This window comes from Cavia porcellus, unplaced genomic scaffold, assembly GCF_034190915.1.
Source record: "Cavia porcellus strain 051 isolate PalLab524CR breed Dunkin Hartley unplaced genomic scaffold, mCavPor4.1 scaffold_3, whole genome shotgun sequence".
Lineage (NCBI taxonomy): Eukaryota > Metazoa > Chordata > Mammalia > Rodentia > Caviidae > Cavia > Cavia porcellus.
The window spans coordinates 67,084,290-67,110,096 of NW_026947486.1; the positions used below are offsets into that span (position 1 = coordinate 67,084,290).

General features: G+C 42.1%; 1 protein-coding gene across 13 annotated transcripts in view; it reads left to right on the forward strand.

Moving 5' to 3' along the window:
- Window positions 1-25,807, forward strand: part of Frmpd3 (FERM and PDZ domain containing 3) — a 151,902-nt gene that overhangs the window by 105,413 nt on the left and 20,682 nt on the right. For all 13 annotated transcript variants that reach the window (XM_013150215.3, XM_063246252.1, XM_063246250.1 and 10 more), the window contains 6 exons: window positions 469-588; window positions 8,196-8,332; window positions 8,670-8,796; window positions 10,919-11,008; window positions 13,160-13,339; window positions 24,197-24,341. In XM_013150215.3, the coding sequence (XP_013005669.2) occupies window positions 469-588; window positions 8,196-8,332; window positions 8,670-8,796; window positions 10,919-11,008; window positions 13,160-13,339; window positions 24,197-24,341 (799 nt within the window). The remainder of the gene's footprint in view (window positions 1-468; window positions 589-8,195; window positions 8,333-8,669; window positions 8,797-10,918; window positions 11,009-13,159; window positions 13,340-24,196; window positions 24,342-25,807) is intronic.

The window sequence follows — 25,807 nt, forward strand, 5'->3', positions numbered from 1 at the left end:
TAAGCTGGGTGCAGTGGTGAATGCCTATAATTCCAGCACTGAGGAGGCCGAGGCAGGAAGATTGTTGCAAGTTCAAGACAGGCCTGGGCTACAAAGTGATCTCAAGGCCAGCCTACACTGCATAGGAAGACCCTGTCTAAAAAGACAAGTAATAATAATAATAAAATATCACAACTATAAAAATAGTCCATGGTAAAAGTTATTTAAAAATCATGAATTGTTTATTTCTGGAATGTTCTATTTAAATTGAAATATTAAGCATGGCTACAGGTAACTGAAACCAGGGAAAGTGAAACTTTGGGTAAGGGGGCATTACTGAATATGAATCTGCCAGATGAGAGACAAAATGAGAAACAACAGCCCAACTCTGCCCCAAACCCCACTTTAAGAACCTACCAAACTGACTGCCTACCATCCCAGCCATTGTTTCTACATCTCTTTCCCCCACATCTTGTCCCTGTGACTCAGGTGGTACAGCGGACACACTACCATGGAATGAAATGCCTCTTCCGAATAAGCTTCTTTCCCAAAGACCCTGTAGAGCTGCTGCGTCGGGATCCTGCTGCTTTCGAGTACCTATACATCCAGGTAGAGTCTGGCTTGGGGATACACAGACAGACCAGTGGACAAACAAACCATCAGGCTATTCTGCCATCACAATGAAGTCTCTATGTAAGTTTTTCCAACTTCCAGGTAGCTCTGGAGGATCTTTCTTTTTCTGCTACCATTGAAGTCCATTGCCAAATTGGCTGCCCTGGTGAACTGAGCTGGCTATGGCTCAAAGTCATAACTGTCCACAGAGAGCTCATCAGTTTTCAGAAACATTTAATTCTGGAACCTTCACATGATCCCAACGTTTAACAAGCCCACCTCAGCTTCAGAAAAGTCTCAGTTTCTAATACCTAGCTCCAGTAAGGAGCAGATTCCAAATTCACTTCATCAGACTTACTTACTGAGCACTTCCTTGGGGCCAGGCCCTGCAGCAGGTACTGGCAGTCCGAGGTAAAGAAAAAACTGTCCTCATTCATCAGAGTTTTTATATGCTTAAATAAACAAGCTGGAAAAAATTTGCAAATAAATAGGCTGGTAGCAGGGTTCAGTGTTGATGAGGGCACACAGGAAGCTATTTGCCAACTCTGTGTGGGAGAACGACAATGACAGCTCCATAGAGCAAGAAATTTGTGCATGCTTTTAGCTGCAGAGGATGAGTGGAAGTTTGCTGTGTAGAGACATGGTGTAGAGGGAACATACTCTAAGCAAGGGGCATTGGTGTTTACAAAGGCCTGGTGGCATGAGACAGCATGACATGATGAGAGAACCAAGAGTAACTTATTATAGCTGCAGCACAGAATGTGATGTAAGAAGCAGCATTAAATGAATGGGAGAGATAGGAAACAGGTGATAAAAGGCTTGATAGGGCATGGCAATCACAGGCTTTGTTATGGAGGCTGGGCAGTGATTCTTAAAGTCAGGTCACTGAACTGGTCACAACAACATCAACCGGGAACTTATGGAGATGCAAATTCTCTCCAGCCCAGTCTTATTGAATCAGAAACTCTGGAGGTGGAGTCCAGTGATATTTTAACAAACCCTTCATAAGATTCTGTTATCCAAACTACTTAAGTGGGGCCCAAGCATTGGCATTTCCTAAATTCTTCATGTGATGCTAATGTGCAGCCAAAGTAAAGAAATTCTCCTGGAGGGTCAGGGCACAGAAATGACAAAAGGTGAATGTGCTGGTCAGATGACCAATTTCAAAAGGTCACACAGTGCCAAGGAAGCATGCCAGGTAGGGAACTGTGGCAGTTATCTAGAGGAGCAATGATAAGAGTCAAAATCCAAGCTGTAAGGGAGGAGCAGAGTGGGATTCAAGAGAGATTTAAAAAATAAAATTCATAGGGTTGGATTTGATGAGTGTCTGGTAGAGGTGATATCATTCCTCAAATTAGGGTATAAAAGCAGTGGAATGGGTTTGAGACAATGAGTTCATCTGAGGATATATTGAGTTTTAAGTGCCCACAAGACATAACACAGCACTTAACAAGGAAAAAACCCTCAGACTTCATCTATCTCTGATGGTGACCCTGGGCACATACACTAGAGACATCATGACTGTCCTCTCTGCCCTTTCAGAAGGCTTAAAATGTTAGAAACATTTCTCAGTCCAAGTTTCTTTACCATCTGTGGGGAGAGTATTGTGCACGATGGCATGCTATGCCACACTGTAATGTCCAGGGGTGGACAGCAAGCCACTGCTTCACCAACTCGGGCCACTGCCCTGCTGGATAACGCAGCTCTGGCGATCCAAAACCCAGCATCAGTAAAGAACTAAAGATGCAGTTTAAAATAAAAGAAGACAGTTTATTTGAAGGTGGAGAAGGAAGAAAGGAGAAGTGACAGACAGCTCCTCTGGATGGAAAATTCAAAAGTAACTGGCCTTTGGATCTCTTGCCTGCAGCTCCTTTTTTTGAGATCATTGTCCCACGTGTTTTTGGAAGCTCACTGGCTCCCTGGCTTGTCTTTCATCAGAATCTTGGATTTCTTCAAGCAATGCCACCTTTGCCTGTCCTTTGTGGAGGTTAAAATTATGGGTGGGGACTTTAAGGACAAGCAGTTTCCATCTAAGGATTCAGTAAAAGAAAAGTTTGTGATTCATATGCTAGTCTGCTACAGGAGAACTTCTTGGTCCTGAGTACTTTGCCATTGCCTTCCTAATTGCTTGAGTTTAGCTGCCCTTGCCCTCCTAATTGCTAGAGTCTGGCAGGTTAAAACTGCTTTATTCATTTATTTTTTATTTATTGGTACCAGGCATTGAATTCACGACCTCACACTTGCCAAGCAGGCACTTGTGCCACTGAGCTAAAACCCCCGCCCAAAACTGCTTTATTTTTAATGAAGCTCAATGAGGCCTCATTCTATCTTTTTCCTACCTATAGTTATCCTTGTCCCTTCATTAAGAGGCAGTATTCCCAAAAATTTCCTCAGACTCCCTTGTGATTCATCCCCTGGAGCACTAGACAGCCAGTAACCTGCCTTCTGTCACTATAGATTAATTTTCACTTTCTAGAGTTTACGTAAGTTGAACTGTACAGTACATACACTTATTTTGGTCTAGCTTGTTCTGCTCAGCATAATCATTTTAAGATCCATCTATGGTGTTGCATGCATTTATTGTTCATTTGTTTTTACTTGTCAAGTAGTATTCCATTGTATAAATGTGCTAGAATTTATACCTATTGATGGATATTTGGGTGTGTCCAGATGTTGGCTATTACAAATAAAGCTTCTATGAACATCCTTGATGCAATCTTCGTATATATAATATGCTTTCATTCCTCTTAGGTAAATGAAATGGTTTGATCACCAATAGATCTTTCTTTAGATTTTTTTTTAAAGAAAATCCAATACTGTTTTGGAAGTGGTTGATCTTGTTTTCCCAACAATCAGATATGAGAGCTCCAGTTTCTCCACCCTCTTGTTAACACTTACTTTTACTAGTATATATTGTTTACTTTAATCATTCTAATAGTATATACTAGTGTTATGGATTCCATTTGCATTTCACTAATGACTAATGATGTTGAACAAATTTTCACATATCACTTGCTATTGCACATCTTCCTTGTTCAAATCATTTGCCTGCTTTTTTATTGGGTTGTTTGTTTTCATATTATCGAGTTTTGAGAGTTCTTTATATATTCTGGAAACAAGTCATTTGTTGGATATGTAATTTGTAATTATTTTCCCAGTCTGGATTGTTTTTTCAGTCTATAAACAGTGTCTTTCACAGAGCAATTGTTTGAATTTTGATGAAGTCCAGTTTGTTATTCTTTTATAGACAGTGCTTTTGATGTCATATCTAAAAATCTTTCTCTAACTCAAGGTCATAAAGATCTTTTATTTTTTTTTCTAGAATTTCTATCATTTTAAATTTTGCATTTAGGTCTATGATCTATTTTGATTTTCATATGTGATGCAAGATATTCATCGAAGTGTGTGTGTGTGTGTGTGTGTGCACATGCATATGTGTGTTGGCATATAGATACAGAATTATTCTGACAGCATGCTTTGAAAAGACTGTCCTTGGCTGAAGATATAGCTGAGCTGCGTAAGCACCTGCCTGACAAGAGCAAGATCCTGAGTTTGATTCTTTGTATAAAAAAAAGACTGTCCTTTTCCACTGAATTGCATTTCTACTTTTGTCAAAAATCACTTGTCTAGGCTGGTCATGGTGCTGTAGGCCTATAATCCTAGCATTCTGTGAGGCTGAGGCAGGAAGATCACAAATTCAAGCCCAGCCTAGGCAATTTAGCTATTTAGTGAAACCCTGTCTCAAAATCAAAATAACAGTGGTCTGGAGATATATTTAGTGCAAAGGCCCTGAGTTCATCCCCAGTATCACACAAAAAAATTCAGTTGCCCATGTTTGTGTGGATATATTCCTATTTCTGAATTCTCCATTTTATTGGTGTATTTATCTATCCTTTATACAAACATCACAGTCTTTTGATTATTGTAGTTTTATAATGCCTTTTTCTTCTTTTTTGAGACAGAATCTCACTGTGTAACTCCAGGTGGTCTTGAACTCACTATATAACCCAGGCTAGCCTCAAACTCACAGCAACCCTCTTGCCTCAGCTTCCCTAGTGTTGGGATTGCCAGCATGTGCCATCATGCCCAGCCTATAATAAGTCTTAAAATTAAGTAGTATTTGTCATCCAATTCTGCTCTTCCTTTCCAAAGTTGCTTTAGCTCATGTAGGCCCTTTGTATTTTCTTTTTTTTTTTATTTAAAAGGAAAAAGAGAAAAAAAAACAGAAAAAAAAAACAAACCAGTGTAAGGGTATAAGTAATACAGAACTACAAAAAACAAAAAACATAGTAAGATATCACCAGTTAATAGATTACACACTATCATTTTTGAAACAGTTATTCAGGTCACAGGATCAAAGCATACAAAGTGAACATTCAAACAGTGAGACTGCAAATAGTTGTGTTCAATGATCCAAACAAAAATATTAATATGGTCATCTATTTAACACACCTAAACACACTTGCTGTTATATCCTTTAGGGCACTTTTTTTTCCTCTCTTTATTACAACAAAATTTACACATTTTGGGTTTTATTGCTCCCATAGATCTTATTACTTTTTTTTGTAAGAGAATAAAATCAAACATGATAAAGCAAAGCTGTCAGTCAAAACCAAGGATAGACATAGCACATGATGTAAAAACAGAGTACAAGGTTATCAATAATGGTTACCATAATGCCTCTTGCTTCCTTAAAAAGAATTGTCTATCTCATTAGGTATTATAAAGTTGAACTAAACAGTAGAGAATAAGACCAATAAAACCTAAACATTGTAAACCTTACACAACTTCAAAAGAGGATGACAGTCAAACCAGAATGGGCATCAATGTGAATCTTATTGCCTTCAAAGTAGTTGCCTACACTCTGATACTTAATACTATCATACAGAGCAGAATAGAGTCTAATCAGTCAAAACAAGATAGTGGGAGTATTACAGGACTTCAAATCAAGTTAATAGGAAATCAAAAAAGTTACTATAATATATCCTGCTAGTTTTTTTTTATTTTTTCTCCTTAGTTTAAAAAAGAAAAATTAAAAAAATATTAAATAACTTTTTAATGAATAAGGGAGAGGTTGAGATAGAAGAAGGCATAACAACATAACAATACCGGTCAAAGCATGACAGTTTCAGCAACCTAGTGCTTCACCACCAAATAACCTGACTTAATAGTAGTTACCATAGTGTCTTTTTCCTTGAAATATTTGAATATAACTTCGTATGCTATAGCATCAAACATATCAAGACAAGTGTAACACCATTCAAGTGGATGAAAGCATTGTAGAGTATTTAGAACCAGCTAACAGAAAAATGAACAATGGTTTCTATATTGTCTCTTTACCTATAACAGTTTTTGTTTATACTACCATATATGATAAAATCCAGCAAGATACAACATGATAAAACCAATGGAGACAGAAGAGCCATAGTTTGGTGGGGCTTTAAAACAAGATGGCATTAAATCAGCACTAGCTATTATGAGCCCTTTGTATTTTCATGTGAATTTTAGAATCAGCTTGACAATTTCTACTAAAAACCTGATATGAGCCAGGTCTGATGGTAGAGTGCTGTATAATCCCAGTACTATGGAATGTTGACATACAAGGATTGGAAATTCAAGCCCTTAGGCAACTTAGTCTCTGAAAAAAAGTATATATATATATATATATATATGCATGTATATGTATATATAGGTTGAGTATATAGCTCAGTGCTAAGGTCCTGGTTTTTTTTTGTTTGTTTGTTTGTTTGTTTGTTTGTTTGTTTTTTTGGTACCAGGGATCGAACCCATGACCTTGTGCTTGGCAAGCAAGCACTTGGGCCACTGAGCTAAATCCCTCGCCTGATAATTCTGCATTCTACCCCATTACATGGATTTTATATTATTCTATAATGGTCACCAGGAGTTAACACAAGAAAATGCAGGAAATCTATCCGCAACACTAAAGACATAGAATAGTCAAGGGCCTAAATCTCACAGCAATGTCCCACATGAGTCCAGATAAAAACCCAGAGCTCATGACAATGCCTCCCACGAGTCCAGCTGGAGGTCTAGAGCCCACAAGAAGGATTCACACCAGTCTCTTTTATGGATCTGTGCCGGGAAAGCCCAGAGGTCATAAGGTCCTGGTTTTAATCCCAAGTAGTAAATAAATAAATCTGGAGTGATTTGCATTAGATTGTGGTGAATCTATAAATTGGTTTGGAGAGAACTGACATCTTAACAATATTGAGTGTTCCAAATTATGAACACAGTATTTCTACAATGATCTATATCTCCTTTTATTTTTCTTGATGGCATTTTATAAATTTCAACATATTTTGTCAGATTTATCCATAACTATTTCATATTTTTGATGCCATTATAAATGTTTGTTGTACTTGTTGTTTTGGTTGGTTTTTTTGTGTGTGATGGTGGTGGCAGTGGTACTGAGGATTGAAACTAGGATCTTTGCACTAAGCTATATATCCCCAGGTCACTTTAATTTTTTAAGTATGAGATGGGATACACTAAGTCACTAAAGTTGCCCAGGATGGACTCGGATTAATAATTTTCCTGCCTCAATCTCCCAGAGTGCAGGGATTACAGGCCTGTGATTTTTTTTGTACCAGAAATCAAACTCACGACTTCATGTTTGCCAGGCAGGTACTGTGCCACTGAGCTATATCCCTGGCCCCAGATAATGATTTTGATTTTTAATTTCAATTTCAATTTGTTTGTAGCTATCTCATAGAAATACAATTGGTTTTTGTATATTGATCTTTTCCTCTGCAATCCTACTATACTCACTTATTAATTCTGGTACTTCTTTTATTTTGTGTTTGTTTCTTTGGCAGATCCCATTGGCTTTCCTACATAGATGATCATTGACAAAGTATTTCTTTTCTACTCTCCTATGATACAGTCACACCACAGTGGCTCCCTAGCCCATTAGCCCATCTTAGTTTCACCTCAACCAAATGGGCAACTGTTCTGAGGCAGATTTCATTCATACCTGAGATCTGGCTCAGAAAGTTTGGTTTGGCTGGCAGTTCCAGAGGACTCCCTCTAGGTCAGGATAGGGAAGAATGACTCAAGCCTTTTGTCCTTTAGATCCCAAAGAACAGAATATCTACCACATCCCTGCAATCCGTCTCTCACCCTAGGTTTCTGGGTCAGAGCCATGTGGAGAATCCCTCTCAATGTCTCTGTTTGCTCCAATCTGAACTAGTAGAAGAGTCTTGTATGAGTAGGGAGGTGAGTATAGGCCGTTGAGAAAACAAGGGAGGCTTTCTTGTAACAGGAAGAAAAAAGGAGGTGATGCCATGTCTGACTTAAGCAGTGAACTGGACTTTCTGCCCATTTGTGCTTTGCCATTTGTGCACTCGTCTCTGAAAAGAAGGCTATCCAGTATCTCTCAATGAAGCAAATAGTATTTCTGTGACCCGAAGGTCTTCTGTTGTCTCTTCCCAAAGGGTAGCAACTTCCTCTCCCTCTTGCTCCATCACCGGAAATCAAACTCACGTCATGATTCTTTTCTGGGATATAAGGGAGTACATGGCAGGGTAGGGGGTGGAGAAGACATTCTCCTTTAATTGATGGGTTTGGACTGCCCTCTCTCACAGAGTCGGAACGATGTTATTCGAGAACGCTTTGGAATGGAACCCAAGCCAGAGATGCTTTTGGGCCTGGCTGCCCTCCACATCTATATCACTGTCTCAGCCACTCGGCCTAGCCAGAAGATCTCACTCAAGAACGTGGAGTGAGTTGTGCTGGGGCCCTTTGGGATGGGAGCAAATAGCTGTGTAGGGAGAAGATGTAGTGGCTAAGCACCGCTGTGCTTTTCAGGAATGTAGGCCACACAGTGGGGGTAAGAATTGGAGCTCTTCACACCTAAATTATGGTGCTCTAGAGAGCTACAGCTTCTGTTAGGGTACTGTCACTAGTGTTCTCTTGTCCCCATGCCTCTTCTTCTTTCTCCCAGTCTCTCTTCCTCCATCTCTGGCTCTTAGACTCAGTCAGTTTCTGTCTTACCGTCTTCCCCTCTCTGTACCACTTTATATCTCTCACTAATCTGTTACTTTTTTTTCTGTTTTTAGGAAGGAGTGGGGCCTGGAACCCTTTCTTCCTCCCTCCCTCCTGCAAGGCATCAAGGAGAAGAACCTTCGGAAGTCTCTCTCTCAGCAGCTAAAGGCTCACCAAACGCAACCTTCTAGTGGCACCAAGGTACCTGAGGGAGGTCATGGGGTATTTCAGGCACTACAAGCCTAGGGGGCTTTCTGGGTGGTTCTTCTGGGGATCCTCACCATACTTTCTGACTCAAGTACACATCTAGCTTGGCAAGGTATGGGAACAATTAGCAAAAAGTGTGTTTCACAAGCCTGAGCCTCTCCCAGAGATACCTCAGTGACATGTCAGTAAGAGAGCTCTGGATGCTCAAAGATAAGGGATCAAATGCCAAAGCTCATTCTTGGTCCTTTCACCAATTAGTGCTAATCATGTAAAAGCACTGGGCCCTAAGGCACATGTTTTCCATGGAAATGACTGCTGTCTCCCAGTAAGTCCTCATACATGGAATTTTGAGAGATAAAAGCCCAGCCTGAGGGTGAGTTTGCGTGTGACAAAAATGTAATCTGGATAATGAGTCACTGGGCAAGTGTGGGAGGGCTCAGGTCACTGCTGTCCTAGCCTCCACCTTACAGGGCACACATCTTGCATCTGAGGGGCTTATCTTCCTGCCTCCCCCAGCTCTGCAGCCCCTTCTTGGGCTTCTAAGGCTCCATGTGCTTGTGCCTCTTCCCCAAGAGGGGTGAGGGTGGTGAAAGGTACTAGGATCAGCATACAGATGTACATAATGGCCCCATATATTTTATCCATTCTAGATTAATTGCATTTCCAACTGGCTTCTCATTTAAAATGTGAACCTCCTCAGAAAGTTAGCCATTCCCACCTTGCTATGCATATTTAATCAGATTGTTTTCTCTTTGCTGAGGGCAACAGTGCTTACTGCCGTCAGCTAACATGCTTTTTGAGGCACCCCAGCAGTGTGCCTGATGATACAAAGATGAAGGCCCAATCTCAGTCCTCAAGCCAGACACAGTTTATTGGGGAAACAGAGCTATGAATCATCGCAACACAATGCTGCAGGCAAGGGTGCTCTGGAATCATAGGAGGGAAACTGATTCCAGGATGAGCAGGAGAAAAAGGCCAAGAGTTGGTGCCTTTGGTACCAGAGCTGGGTCTTAAAGGACAGACAAATAGGAGTCTGTCTAGATGAGTTGGTGAAGGTGCGTAATGGATGAAAGACTTTTTCAGGCAGGGAGATCCATCTGTAATGAAAACCCAGAGATAAGAGAGACCCTGATACAAGGGAAGAAATGCAAATAGTTTGGCCTAAGAAAGTACACAGAGTGCAAGGGATGTGTAAGGGGATGGGAGTAGGGACAGAAAAATGGGCCAGTGAGGGGACGGGTTGGCTTGGCAGGAGCCAGTTCATGAAAAGCCCTGTCTCCTGGAAACAGGTTATACTTCATTCAGTAGGTGGCAAAGAACCATCAAAATTTAAGCAGGAGGGGCTGGGGATTTAGCTCAGCGGCATAAGCACCTGCCTTGCAAGCAGGCGGTCGTGAGTTCGATCCCTGGTACCGATAAAAATGAAAAAGACAAAAAAAAATTATGTATTAGGAAGCCTCCTTTAACAGTATGTGGAGACAGCTGAGGGAAAGGAATATCAATACTGATAACTTAGCTGTCACCCTGATGCATGTGGGAATGTCCAAGGCAACAACTGGGAAGAAAAGAAGGTGGGTGGTTTGGAGAAAGAGAGTTAAGGTATAGAACCAACATGATTTGGTGCTCTGTGGCCCTCAGATGACAGGAGGAAGGGGGAGTCTAGTGTCTCTCATAGATGTCTGACTCAGTTGTCCCAGTGATGCTGATAGAAACCTGGAAGGCTCAATGAAGACCAACCTTGGGACTCAGAGTGAAACACCTCCTGCCCCAGTGCAGATGCCCAGTGTTTGGGTAGCAGTAAGGATTTGAAGTATCACAAGAGTAACACAAAGTTAGGTCAGAGTTAGGGGACAGTCAGTGTTGGAATTATAAACAAAATAAAATGAGTCCTCTGGTTGCCTTAAGGAGTGCAGGTCAGGAGGTGGGAGGAGAGTTTAGAAAGAGAAATGTGGTGCTAGATGTGAGAGCTTTCCAAACCAGAACCTTCCTGGGTTTGGCTCTCCAAGTCACGCTCCCACAGGTCTGTTCTAAGATATTGAGAGTACTCTTTGAGAACACGGGTTTGTTTTTCCTGTGTTTCTTGGCTTCTCATACTTTGGGTGGGTTGTTTTCACAGGGTTCTGCAATCCAGGCAAAGCTCCAGTACCTTCGAATTCTGAATGAACTGCCGACCTTCACAGGCGTATTGTTCAACACTGTGGGCCTGGTCAGTGGAGCAGTGTGGGGAAGGTGGGGGAGAGGAAACCAAACCTTCCTTAGCATTGGAAGGAGGCAAATACAGTAGACCCTCTGTATTCTATCAGGGTTCTGTATCCATGGATTCAGCCACCTGTAGATCAAAAATTTCAAAGAAATAATTATGTCAGTTTGAACTGTACAGACATTTTTCTTGTCATTATTCCCTAAGCAATACAATATAACAACTATTTACACAGCATTTCTATTATATTAGGTATTATAAGTAATCTAGAGATAATTTCAAGTTTATGTGAAATAGCTGGCCTGTCATCCTAGATACTTGGGAGGTTCAGGCAAGAGGATCTCAAATTCAAGGACAGCTTGGGCAACTTAGTGAGACCTTGCCTCTCAGGAATGTATCTCTGTGGTAGACCGCTGGCCTAGTGACCCCAAGGCCATGGGTTCAACCCCAGTACTGCAAATTAAGTAAGAAATAAAGTATATGGGAGGAGGTACATAGGTTACATGTAAATGCTATACCCTTTTAAGTAAGGGACCTGGATTTCGATATCTGCAAGTGGGTCCTAGAATAAATCCTTCATGGATACCAAGGGCCAGCTATATTTGTTTTCAGTACCCTTTTGAAACCCATTGTGTCCTCCTTCCTCAGCTTCAGAGGATGGCAAACTTTCTCTGTAAAGAACCAGATAGTAAACATTTTAAGCTTTTGCAGGTGGGCCAAACAGATCTCCGTGGCAGCTACTCAGCCCTCCCATCCTAATGGGAAAGCAACTGTAGACAATGCATTAGCAAACAGGCATTGCTGTGTGCCAGTAACTATTTAGGAACACAGGAATTTGAATTTCATATAATTTTCACATGCCATAAAATATGGTTTTTTTAATTTCTCTCCAACCCTTTAAAAATGTAAAAAGCCATTCTTAGCTATTGAGCCATACATAAACAGGTGGTGGGTTGGATTCGGCCCCACGGCCAGTTTGCCACCCCCCCACACACAATTTCCTCGCCCTTGCACACGCTTGCAGCCCCATATCCCAGGTTTCATGAGTCCTTGTGCTGCCCCCTGCCATGCTTGCCTTCCACTTCAACAGCGATTCTCCCAAGGCAGACCAAAGCAGGCCCACCCCTAACACTGTGCCCCAAGGCTGATTGACCCTAGTGAGAGAAAATTCAAATCATCTTGCCGATTAGCTCCAGGTACTTGTCACACTCTAGGGAGCACATTGTCATGCTAGCAGGCACTCTAAAGGAAAGCGGCTTATCAAAGTACTTATAGGCAAACACAAGATGTTCCTGGGGGTGATGCTAATGGCGGGGAATGGGCCCCCAGAGGCTCAGGCTTCATGCCTCCGAGGAGTTTGTCAGGATCATTTAAGAAAATCCAGTTCTGCAGACCTAGAAGTAGCCATTTATACACTGGTATTCAGAAAACACAGAAAGCCCACTTCCCCTACCTACCCCGCCAAAAAAAAAAAAAAAAAAACCACAACCCTGAAATCTCTCTTCCACCCACCTGCCACTGCTGCAGTTCCTGTTGGCCATTCTTTTGGGTTAAGAACATTGGAATGCTTACTAAAAGGTAAATATCCTCTTAGGGAGGGAAGCCCCCATCAAGTACCCAATCAACCCTTAACATCTTAGGCAGGGTTATTTTTGTCAGTTTAGCTTTTGGCATTGGGTGAGAAGTGTAAATTTGAGCAGCTGTTATGTGTGGAGGGGAATGGGAAGTGGGGGGGGGTGTTAAAGACCAGGCACAATGCAGTCTGGTCTGGTAGAGCACTGCATGGGGTGCTTGAACGACCTGCAGCAACCTGGGATTGCTAGGACAAGGTTCTCCAAAGGCACCAAAATGAATCTCACCTACATTACCATTTTGTTAGAGCTAGCTAGCTACTGCCCATTTAACTGACGCTAAGGCCAAAGTGTTGATAGATCAATGGTCTGGGGCCCTAGCCTGGAACAGGGTTTTCCAGCCCATTTTGCCTTCAAGCTTGTCCTCTGGCCCTGGTACTGAGCCTCAGATAGCTCCATTCCCCCCAACCCCCACAGAACCGCAGAACCAGTCCAATGGCTGTTTTCTGTTTCCCTCTTCCTGCCTCCTCTCTCCACCTCCTCTTCCTCCTCTCTGTGAATGCTGCTTGCTGTGCTTGGGTACCAGGACGAAAAGCAGTCAGCCACTACTCTCCTGGTGGGACCCCGTCATGGCATCAGCCATGTTATTGATCTCAAAACCAACCTCACGACCGTGCTGTCTGAGTTCAGCAAGATCAGCAAGATCCAGCTGTTCCGGGAGAACCAGGGTGTGGCCCGAGTGGAGACCAGCATCATGGATGCCAAGGTAAATCCTGCTTTGAGGGGCTGCTTCTCAGGCATAGGCCTTGAAACTGAGGGAAAAGTCAGTTTCAGACAGTTTGAGCCTGTGAGGTGAGGTTAAGTGACTGAAATGATTCTGACTGTAGGCCATTTTGGGCTCATCATTTTTCTTTCCCTTCTAAGGCTGGGAAGTCATGTCAACTCAAAACAGTTCTCCACAAGTGAAGGAAATTGAACAAATCAGAGCCAGACCTAGGATACTACTTCCCAATCATTTTCATATCACAGCCCACATAGAAATATCATACGCATGTAGAATGTTGAGCTAAATAGACCTGCCCCCAGAGACTCTGACCACCCCAGGCTTTCATGCTTTATCAGAAACATGAAATGAATATTTTGGCTCACCTCTCTTCATTCCTCATGCAGACTACTTGAGATGAAGCCATTTTGAATCAAAGAAAAGGGGATGGGTGTGTCTAAGCATGTGGACAGTACCAAGGGGAAGGAAAAACAGGCAGAGCTTAATCCTCATATCATCTCCCAGAGTCTGCCTCTTCCAGAACCTCAGAATCCTTCCCATAAATCAGCTCCTTTAGATTGGTAAGCAGCTGTCATCCCTTGGCACAGCTCTCCTGTTTGAACACAGTGACCACTTTCCCTTCTTAAAGGATTACCTAGGGGGATGTGTTGTTAGCAGATTCAGAGCTGGAGTATTTGCTGCTTCAAAGGAGCAAATTATTTATTTTTGTATTCATAAAATCTAGAAAGCTTTAATACATTAGTTTTCCATCTGTGATTTCCATTGGTTTAGGAGCCCACTGGTGCTGATGTTTAATTGGCTTGTGGTCTCTTCCTCAACCAATGGTTGCTGCCCTCCTCAGATGTTGTTAGATAAAAGGCCCAATGTACCGGCAGAGAAGAGAAAGTAAAGACAGAGCATGCAGGGAAGGTATGGCCTCCTGAGAAATCAAAGGAGCTGAAAAGGGAGAAACAGTTTTCCAACTTAGTCTGCTCCTTATGTTCCACTAGTGATTTTCCACAGTGAATACACAACAGAATTTCCTTGAGAAGCTTTTTAAAAATACAGATGTCTGGGTCCAGAAATGATTTCATTGATCAAAGGTGCAGGCTGGGTGGGCATCAAGTTTTCTTTTTCCAGTTTCTTGAGTGGTTTTGTAGTAAAATCAGTTGAAGAATGCACAGGTTTGAGATCTATATGACCTAGGCTCTGGGAGGAAACAGACTTAGCAGGAATGTGTGGGTATTATTTCTAGAAGTGCTCAATCCACAGTTGTGGGTATGAGCGCCCCAGAGAAACTACACACCAGCCCCATTTTTTAGGTGCTAGGGATGGAGCCCAGGGCCTTGTGCATGCTAAGCACTACTTTACCACTGAGCTACATGCACAGTCTGAAAAGTTGTACTCTTACTGGAAAGAATAGACTTACAAAGATTCATGACATGCCTTAGACACACAACATCAGAACATGTTAGAGCTCTTGAATAAGACACAAATCAGGTTCAAATCCCAGCCCTGTATAGTCTTGAGACAGTCTTAACCTCTCTGAACCCCGATTCTCTCAACTGCAAAATAGAGCACTTATTTTAAAAGGTAGTTTTCAAGATTAAGTAAGAGTCAGGTATAGTGATGCATGCCTGTAATCCCAGCTACTCAGGAGGCTGAGAGAGTGTTAACACAGGAAGCCAGTCTGGGCAACTTAGTGAGTAAAGTGTAGGACATAGAACAAAAGAACAGGAAGGAGTTAACAAGACTGGTTTCTCACAAGAGGATGTTTTAAACTGAATTTTGAAGTGATAGGCATGAATTAGCAAACAGAAGTGAGATATGTTCAAAGACAAGGAACAAGCAGGGAAATAAGCAAGCCATATGGGCAGACTGATAAGCATAGTTGCTTGAATGAAGAGGAAAATCATGAGGAAAAGGATTGAAGAGATTGGGAGTGAGCAGAACAAGTTGGTTAAAAGCCTCAAAAGCCAGCCCACGGCATTAAACTTAATGAGGTAGAAGAGTGGGAATCTACTATAGGTCCTTGAGCAGAGAGGTGACAGAATGGAGGCTGATTTGGACGAGGGTGCAAGAGAGCATCCAGGATACAGGAACAAAGATTATGTAAAAGCAGGGAGGCAAGGAGGGGACTTCAGAGCGTCTACAGAGGCAAGAGAGAGCAGTGGTAAGTAGAAGGAGCAGGTGTGAAACAAGCATGTTGGCTCATTGAGATATGCATGTGTAGCCTCCCACCCACACCTATCTTGCACACACAATGCACTATTGCATTACACCTACCCTGTTGCCTAAGTATATTGAGAAATAAGGCAACATGCATAGCACCACAGCAAATCATGAGTGGTTGGCTGATATGACATTATGTGATAAATAGTAGATAGTGATGGTGAATGGATGAGGCTGAAAGTTTGCCCTTTGCAAAAGGGAAATAGTAAATGGTTAGGAAGATGATATAAGTGCTCAGACACATAGTTATTGGGTGATAGATAGTTTATATATGCCCTACTTTAAACATCTGATAAGTGCATATGGAAAACCACAAGAGAGTTACACACTTTGTGTCAGAACTTTTCTACTTTGTAATAAGATTTACCTTGTGTGGTAGGCAGAATAATGGCCCGCAAAGGTGGTCATGCCCTAGTCCCTAGAGCCTGTGAATAAAGCTATGTCTTACAGCAGAGGGAAATTAGAGTTGCAGATAGAATTTGGATTTCTAATCAACTGACCTTAAAATAAGGCTGCTAGCCTGAATTATCTAGGTGGAAACAGTATAATTACAAGGATCGTTCTAAGTAGAAGAGAGAGGCTAGAGAAAGGCCAGAGAGATGTCATGTGAGAACTCAGCCCAACCTTGCTGACCTTGATCATGGAGAAGGGCCAATAAGTCAAGATGTGCAGGTAGCCTCCAGAAGCCAGAAAAGATAAAGATTCCAGCCTCCAAAAGGGGCACAGATAGGACCACACTTCATTTTAACCCAGTGAAACTTGTGTCAGACCTCTGACCTCCAGAATTGTGAGAGAATCTATTCTAAGCCACCGAGCTCATACTCATTTCTATAACAGCAACAGATTCTTTCAAGTAGCATGTATTCATATGCTGTATTAAAGCTAGAATTTGAAGCTAGGTGTAGTGGTGCACATCTATAATCCCAACTAGTCAGGAAGCTGAGGTAGGAGAATCTCAAGTTACAGACTAGCCTGGACATGGACAAAGACTTTGTCTCAAAATATAATTTTAAAAAGAGCTACAAATGAATAGCAAGACCCTATCTCAAACCAAAAAAAACAAAACAAAAAAAAACCTGAGAATATAGCTCAGTAGTACAGTAGTTGTTTAGCATTTGGAAAGTCCTGTTCAAACAAAAAAGCTATGATTTGATTAATAAACATGCTGTCTATATCCACCTTTTATTACATAAAATCAGTCGTGAGTTTGATCCCTGGTACTGATAAAAATGAAAAAGACCAAAAAAAAAACTTATTACATAAAATCAGATGCACCTGTCATCAGCAATGTCTGCCATGGGCATCACAAGCTACAAGCTTATACTCTAGGAAATGGACAAATAAGTATTTATCCCTTTTTTCAAATAAATCAACAAGCAAGATAGATAATCATATTGATAGCTTGAAATCAACCACGATGAAAGCATGTACACCCATAGAAATTGGCAAATGGTACAAATCAAGACTTGAAAGAACTGATTGCAAAACATTTACAGCCTGTTATGTATAAGATACACTCAATTTCAGCTGTCTGAATTTTCTTACCAGAAAACACAGAAGTTAGAAACCAAACTTAATACATTTCCCACTAAATATGCCACCCTCATCTGGGAATATTCATTTAAAGAAGTTCTTAGCCCCAGCTGCACATGAAAATTATGTGTGGTGATCTAAAAACCACAGCCTTTTCATCCCAGACCACTTAATCATAATATCTGAGGGTATGGCCCAGGGATACATAAGTCATTGCAGTTTCCCAGGTAACTCTAATATGCATCTGTTGTGAGAACCACTGCCCTAAATGATACTCTGTCTTGCCCCCAAATTGGCTGGCTATGTCCAATTAGACTTTCATGGCAAGAACACAAATATGCTGGTCCCCTGGGACTCAAGGACAGCTACCTTATAGTCTTGCCTCTCCAGACCCCTGAATCCCCATCCTTTGCCTGTTTTCAGAGAAGTTTAAGGGAACCGAGGCTATCCCTGGGCACCCCCAGAAGGAGATGTGGCTGGAGCATGCCAAATTAATTCTTCCTGTCACTTCTGGCTGACTCATGCCTCAAACCCTATCCTCCTTATCGCATTTTCCACTTGATGATGGCCTAGGCATATTTAGTTACAGTTTTCACTCAGCTTGCTTGCTTGTAGTGATGTGAACATGAAGTTGTATTCAAATACCTTTCTCCAAGAGACAGCAGTCTAGGACTGAGACACTACTGGGCCATTACCATACCTCATTACCACAGAAGCACATAAGGAAGAGGGAAGAAATTATCACAGGAATGTCCCATGAGATCTCTTGTGGCCCAATGTATCTCCCATTGTCTCCCTGGAGCTGTACTACTCCAGTGCTTTCTGTAGGGACAAACATTACATTAGACATCATGATCATTAAAATCCTATTTAAAGTTAAGTTTTGTTTTTGAAGATTTCTAAGAAATCCATTCAATGTCCTTGCTAGCCTGCCTTTGATTCACATTCTATCCCTGTTGACAGAAAGAACATCTGTATTCTCTTGAGTTACAGTTGATCCCATGTCAAGGCCCAGTTGGCCAGCTGGGAATGCCTAGGATAGGCTCCTGCTGTGCCAAGCTGTGCTGTGCTAAGCAAGGTGGGCATGTGCCTCATGCTCTCTGTCTACAGCATTTTGCCTTCTTGCTGTTTTATTGCTGACATCAGGCTATGTTGGGAGTAAGGAGAAACAAGTGAAGTCATACAGTTAAGTCAGTCAGTCAATTAGACACACAGCCTCAGAGAGTAATTCTGTCCATTACTCAGCCAGCCCAGTAGCTAAGACGTCAGAGCTAGGTGTGATAGTACACACCTATAATCTCAGCACTTTGGGAAACTGATGAAGGAGGATTGCAAAATCAAGCTCATCCTGAGAAATTTATCAATTTAATGAAAACTTGTCTCAAAATTTTAAAATAAATTTCTTGGGGGGGGGCACTGGAAATATAGCTCAATGCAAAAGTCCTGGGTTCAATCTCAACAACTGAAAACTAAAAGAAAAGAAAAGAACAGAACAGGAGACTCTCATTCCACCTTTCCTGTGGCCAAAATGTCAGCCTAGACACAAGGGACTCAGACTGCCCTGCAACCAGTCTACCTGGCAGTCTGTCCATCAGTCAGTCAGATTCTCAGCCTATATGTTGCTCACATGGTTCCTGAAATCTGTTTTCCAGCCAATGCCATTTCCTCAAAGAAGCTTCCTCTGGCTTCTGAAACCAAATGTCAAACACATACATGTTCACATCTACCCACACACCACTCCAGGACAATCTATGTTCTGACAGCTCTCTGTACTTTTCCTTCATAATGCTGATCATTCTTGCAATCATATTTGTGTGATTTTTTGGCTTATGTCTTATTTCCTGCTAAATTATTATGAATGTGGGAACTGAGTTGGCCTGTCCTAGAATGAATGGATATAATTCTGAGTTGGTTGTGCCTTCCAAGATGCATCTACACAGTTGTAGCAGCTTACTGGGTGGACACAGCAGAGTACTGAAGCATTTCAGCCAGAAAGAACAGCACAGGGTGAGGTGCAAAGATGTGTGTGAAAGAGCATGGTGAACTGAAAATGACATGTCATTGCTAAAGCATAAGGTGAGGGACAGTGATGGAAGAAGGGCACAGGCAGACTTAAGGGAGATGTGCTCGGCTCTGTACCCCGGATATAGATTCATAAGGGCTTTGCATGGCCTTGTAAGGCTGTTGGATTTTGTCCTGTAGGTGATGAACTATTTGTTGATGGTTTTGAATGACAAGTGGGCTAGCTATGTGGCTCAGTAGCCTACGTAGCCTTGATCCCATCACTCCTTGGAGCCTGAGGCAGGAGGATTCCCACGAGTCGAGCCTGGGCTACATAGTGGGTTCAAAGCTAGCCTGGAATACAGACCAAGACCTTGTCTCATAAAAAATTAAAAAAGAAGAGGAAGAAGAAAGAGAGGAAGAAAGAAGAAGAAGAGAAGGAGGAAAGGAAGAAAGAAACAGTAACAAACAGGCAGGAAGATCAACATGAGTTTGAGGCCAGCCTGAGCTACATAGTGAGTTCAGGGCCAGTCTGAACTGCAATGAGACACAGTATAAATAAATAAATAAATAAATAAATAAATAAATAAATAAGAAAGACCCTGTCGGATGGGATTGGAAGCTCAGTGGTAGTGTGCTTGTGTAGCATGCATAAGCAGCCAGGTTCCAGCAGCAGCACTGAAAAAGGAAGGAAAGGAAGGAGGGAAGAAAGAAAGAGCCCCTCATCCTGAATAGGAAGGTGAAATGTGAGGAGACTGGAGGAATAAAGGCCAATCTGGAAGCTATTTCATGTCCCCAAGTTACTGGCCCTCCCCTACTTCCCTATGGTAAGAAAATGTCTCAGTTTGTATGACAAAACATGTTCACAGACAAGGCTGTAGCCAGAGGCAACAGAATCCCCCTCAGTACCTCAGTACAACTCTCAGCCATTTCATATATACACAGGAAAGAGACAAGAGTGGCTTTGGGAGGAAGACGGTAAGGCCCAAAATAAAACAGCAGCAGTCGGGATGGCCATGATGTTTGTAGATGCTCCTGAGGCACATCTGGTGAGTTTGTAGATGCTCCTGAAGCACATCTGGTGAGTTTTGGGCTCTCATAGCAACCATCCACTCCCAAATCTCTGTGTGTCCTGCTACTGAAGATGGGGATGAGGCAGGAAGGGAAATCTGCTCCCTCAGTCCCATTCCACCCTCTGTCTTTTTGTTTATCCTTGCATTGCGACTGAGAAGCATCCATTAAAAAAATCCCTAGTGTCTCATTCTAATAATGACTCAAAAATACCACTTCATCCCTGGCCCCTCTCTCGCTGGAAAAAAAGAACTGTTGCTTCTTAGGGTACAGATCGTGCCTTTTCCCACCAGAGACATTTCGTGAATTCTATATAGAAGCGTCACTGAATTTCTGCCCATGGGACAGAATCCAAATGCCCTATTGTGGCCTGTGGTATAATTGGATGCATCATAACCATGAAACAATTCTAGATAATTTCTGCTCCAGCAGGAGGTTGTGTGGTATAGACATAGCATCATATGAGTTCTAAGATAGGAAAGGACTTCAAGGGAGAATTGAGATGCTGATTCAGGAACCTCAATATAAGCTGATGTCCTGATGGAGAAGTGAGAGTTGTAGGTAGCCCCTGGGACCTAAAAAAGGTGAGGAGGTCGCACAAAAAGTGCCAGTCACAGAGAGAGACAGAGATAGTCAGCACATTGTGTCACCTCACAAAAACAGAATCCAGTAAAAGACTTTCCAAAGGAAAATATGATCACTTGTTGGCAATAGTAACAAGCTGAGAGAGGCAGTGAATAGATCAGGTCGCACACTATGGCCCATGAGCCAAATCTGACCCAGCACTTATTTCTGTAAATAAAGTTTTATTAGAACACAGTCACATTTTTTTGTTTAGTTTATACATTCTCCTTAGCTGTTTTCATACTGATGGCAATCTTGTTGCAACAGAGCCTTTATGACGCATAAGACCTAAAATATTTACTATTTAGCCTTTTATAGAAAAAATCTGTGCCAACCCCTGGTCTATATGAGTTATAAAATACTCGTCTCAAACTATGTGTTCAGACCCTGGGAAATAGCAAAGAAAACTAGTGCAACTTGGTACTGGGGACCAAATTTACAACCTTGCACTTGTCAGGCAGGCACTTATACTGCTGAACCAAATCCCCGGACCTTGGTGACTAAGTTCTATCAAGTCCTCATGATGACCTTTCCTTTTTACTGGAAAGGCTACTACCATAGTGGAACCCAGGGCCTTCACATTGGACTACATTCCCAACCACTCCCCCTGCTTTTTTTTCTGGTACCAGGGATCAAACTCACCACCTTGACCTCAACCTCGAGCTTGCTAGGCAGGCACTTAGGCCACTGAGCTAAATCCCTGGCCCTCTCTTTTTGAGATAGGATCTTTCTAAATTTCCCAACTGGGTGGGAACTCCTGCTTTAGTCTCTCAGAGATTACAAGCGTGCACCACCACACCGGTTGAGAATTCCCTTTTATTTATTATTTATTAATTTATTTATTTTGGGTGTTTTTTTTTCTTTTTGAAATAAGCTGTAGCCTATAGTCCAGAGTGGCCTTGAACTCACTATGTAGCCCAGACTGGACACCAACTCAAGGCAATCTTCCTGCCTCAGCCTCCAAGTGTTGGGATTACAGGTGTGTGCCATCGCACTGGCTCTGAAAACTTGCTTTTATAACAGAGCCCCTTCCTTGCTCATTGATGAGGTTAGCCCCTTGATGATCTAATCAATTGCTACTTTGGGGACCAAGCCTTCCACATGAGCTTTAGGAGGATGTTCCAAACCAAACAGTCTCCCAAGCAACTGACCGCAGGATTAATTTGATTGATTTTAAGGTTAAAAACAAATTAACAGAGTAGGCTACTGTTTTCCAAAGTAGATTAAAAACATCAAAATGTAGCTTAAGGTTAGGATGCTTACCTAGTAGGCATGTGGCCCTGGGTTTGATTGCCAAAAATCTTCAAAAAGAACCAACCTTGTTAGTATAAAATATTCTATTAAAATAGAACATTCCAGCACTTAAGAGGCTGAGGCACAAGGATTGTCATGAGTTCAAGGCCAACCTGGGCTACATAGTGAGTTCAAGGCTGGTCTGAACTACATGGTAAGACCCTGTCTCAAAAAAATAAGTAAAATAAAATAGAACACTGTGGTCAAATAAATTTGGAAAACATAATACTGAGAGCCCCCTTGAACTTTCTATAGTATAGTATAGTATAGTATAGTATAGTATAGTATAGTATAGTTCTATAATATGGTATAGGGTTTGAGAATTCCCAGAGTAAAACTATCTGCATAATTTTGTTAAACCTAGCATCACAAACATATTTGACCAAGGAGGTGGTTTATGAAGCATCAGTGATTCAAATATGATGGAGAATACCTATAACCCCAGAACTGTGAGATGGCAAGGCAGAAGAATCCCAAGTTCAAATCAGCTTGGGCAATGTAACCACTTAGTAAGACACCATTTCAAAATAAAAAGTAAAAGGGGCTGGATGTAGCTCAGTGCCAAGGCCCTGAGTTCAAGCCTTGAGGTGGGGTGACACCAATGAACACTTCATAGCTCACTTTGGGAAATAGAAAGTGAAGGGTAGAACAGGAAAACCTGAGCAAGTCTTCAGGCCAGAAAGGCTTTAGCCCTAAAGACACAACCAGGACTTGATTCCAGGGTGCTTTCTGTGTCCTGGGAGCTGTTCTGAGTGTTACAAGACCATATGGAGATGAACAAGAGATAACCCTTCTGCTCAAGGTACTTACAGTCAAGAATGTTCCAGGCTGCTCCTCAGCCTGACTTGGAGTGTCAGCTTCTACCTGGCCCACACAGCTCCCAAGCTCTGACAAACACAAAGACAGCCACACTGCAGTCACATAATGTTATATAATTCTAATCTATTTACAGATTGCTGAGACTCATGAGGGTAACTTTAATCAAGATCATAAACTTGTATAAATAAAACATTAGAGATATAAGTTTCAAAAGAAAAACAATATCACTTTATTAGAAAGAGGAGAGAAATGAGACAGACAGCTACCTCTCTGAAAGTAAGGTAAGGAGGCTGGGCATGGTGCCACAGACCTGTAATCCCAACACTCAGGAAGCTGAAACAGGAGGATCACTGCAAATTCGAGGCCAGCCAGGCTATAACGTGAGATCAAGGCCAACCTGAACTGCATAGCAAAACTCTGTCTCAAAAAGACAAAAAAGAAAAAGAAAGGAAAGAAGATAGGGAGCCTGGAGTCAGTGCTCGAAGGTCTTTGTTCTTGGTCCCTTTCATTATATTGTAAGGAAAAAAACCTCCCCTCTGTAATTTATTACAACTTGATTGACTGTTTCAGGCTCTGAGATCCCTGACTTGGCCACTGACCCTGTCTGTTGTCTACATGCAAATTCTTGGATAAGCTCATGTGGCCTTCTTTGTCCTGCCATGGTGCTGTCTCAGATTTATGATGGGTCTGACATACAAGGCCGAGTTAGCAGTTAGTAAAGGAATATATGTATACTTTCATGCAGTAACATGGTGAGAGAGTATGTGTGTATGTGTGCACATGTGCAAATGTGAGTATATATTTTATATACTGAGTTTAAAAAAAAATTATCCCTCTCCCTATTTTGCCTCCTTTGTACTTAACTGGAGCTAAAATACAAACAAACAAACAAAGAACCTGAGGCCTGGCACCAAGCTGGCCCAGGCTGCTTATCAGTTCTCCTTGGTTCTCTTAATTGCTCTCTCTAACAGAGGTTTAACATAAATTGTAGTCTACATTTGCCAAAAACTTCACTGGGGCCTTATCTCTTTCCATACCTGCCCCATTTTCCCTACAAGGTGAGTCATTAAATGTGCAAGTAAAAGTTTATTTCATTTTGATACCTTGGTAAAATTTGCTACAAAGAAATTTCCAAATCAGAAAACACTTTGCCAGGACTGCCTCAATTTGGGGTTTGGAAAATATGGTTCCTGAAGTATGGAACCCATCTTTTCTCTGTTACCATCCTCCAGGAAATGCATCTACCTGGAACCTTCTCACATCTGTGTCTTCCCATCTCTTCTGCAGCCTCTGGTTCTGTTGATGGAGTGGCCTGAGGCCACCAACTTTGCCTGCCTGATTGCTGGGTACTGCCGCCTCCTGCTGGATTCCAGGAAGATGGTCTTCTCCAGGCCTGTCAGCCAACCTCTTCCACCTCCAATGATCAAGGCAGGTAGGGCTCAGCCCCGGTTTCCAGTATGCCTTGCTGGCAACCCTTTGGACCCTAGAGATTTGGAGGGAGGAGCTCCACTGCCTTAGCACTATCTACTGATAGTGCCTGATTTACAGTAGCTGGGTACTGTAGCATGCATCTTCTCAAACATCGCAGTGGGAAAGTCAGCCAGCCTTCACATGTGTCTGTGCTACAGAGGAGGCCTATGAGAACACATTGCAATTGAGTCAATGAATGAATGTAAAATAAAAATAGAAAACATGGGACTGAGCCAGTTAAAGAAGAGCACTAAGCCGGGCGTGGTGGCTCATGCCTGTAATCCCAGCACTCTGGTGGCTGAGACAGGAGGATCGTTGCAAGTTTGAGATCAGCCTGGGCTACAAAGTGAGCTCAAGGCCAGCCTGAACTGCAGAGTGAGACCTTGTCTCAAAAAGACAAAAAAAGAAAAAAAAAAAAAAAGAGCACTGACCAGGCATCACGGTATGAGCCTATAATCCCAGCTACTTGGAAAGCTGAGCCAGGAGGATCTCACATTCATAGTAAGCCTGGGGAGCATAGTGAGACCTCCATGTCAAAAAAAAAAAAAGAATTGTATTGGACCTAAGGCAACTCTTTAGAGATTCAGAGATCTAGTAGAGGAGATGCCTGCATATTCTGGCTTAATTGAAGCAGATTTGAAGATAAAACCTTTTTATTTATGATAGTGGTGATTGATAAGGTTGCCTGAAATATGAGGCCATTGAAGACTGAGGCAAGAAAGATGGGGCAGAGCCAGAGGAGGTCTTAGAGGCAGGATAGGATGCTCATAAAGGACAAGTGCAACCCTCAGACAGAAAGCCTCCCAGTTAGGCAACTCAGGGTACCCACTTCTGAGCAACTGTCCTGCTCATGAACAAATCCGTCACAAAGCCATGATATTCCTGTTTTCTGTCTCACAGCACTGTCCACAGGGACTAAAGGGCAATCTACCAAACAGACTTGGGAAAGGATAGGTGGCCCCAATGGGTGTGAAGAGGGCTTCACATATCAAAGCAAGGGAGACCAGGTGTGATAGTGCAAACCCACAGTCTCAGCACTCTTGAGAGACTGAGGCAGGAAGATTGCAAGTTCAAATCTGGGCAACTGAGTAACTTAGTGAAAGCATATCTCAGCATTAAAAAGAAAACTTCTTCCTGTGGAGGACAGATGGGCATATAGTTCAGTGCAAAGGCCCTGGGTTCAATCACCAATACAGAGATTTAGAGAGAGAAGAGGTGGTGTACAAGTGAATAGCTCTGCCAGAATTAGCATTATCAGTGTCACCTGTGGTCCTCCTCTGTCTAATCACATCCAAGTAAATTATGTATCTCTTACTGAGGACGATGGAGAGGGAAAGGGGGTAAAAGGAAGGCCAAAGGAAGGACGTGGAAAGCAGCCAAGGACCAAACAGGACAGTGAGAGATGTTGCACATTCTGAAGGCATTAGT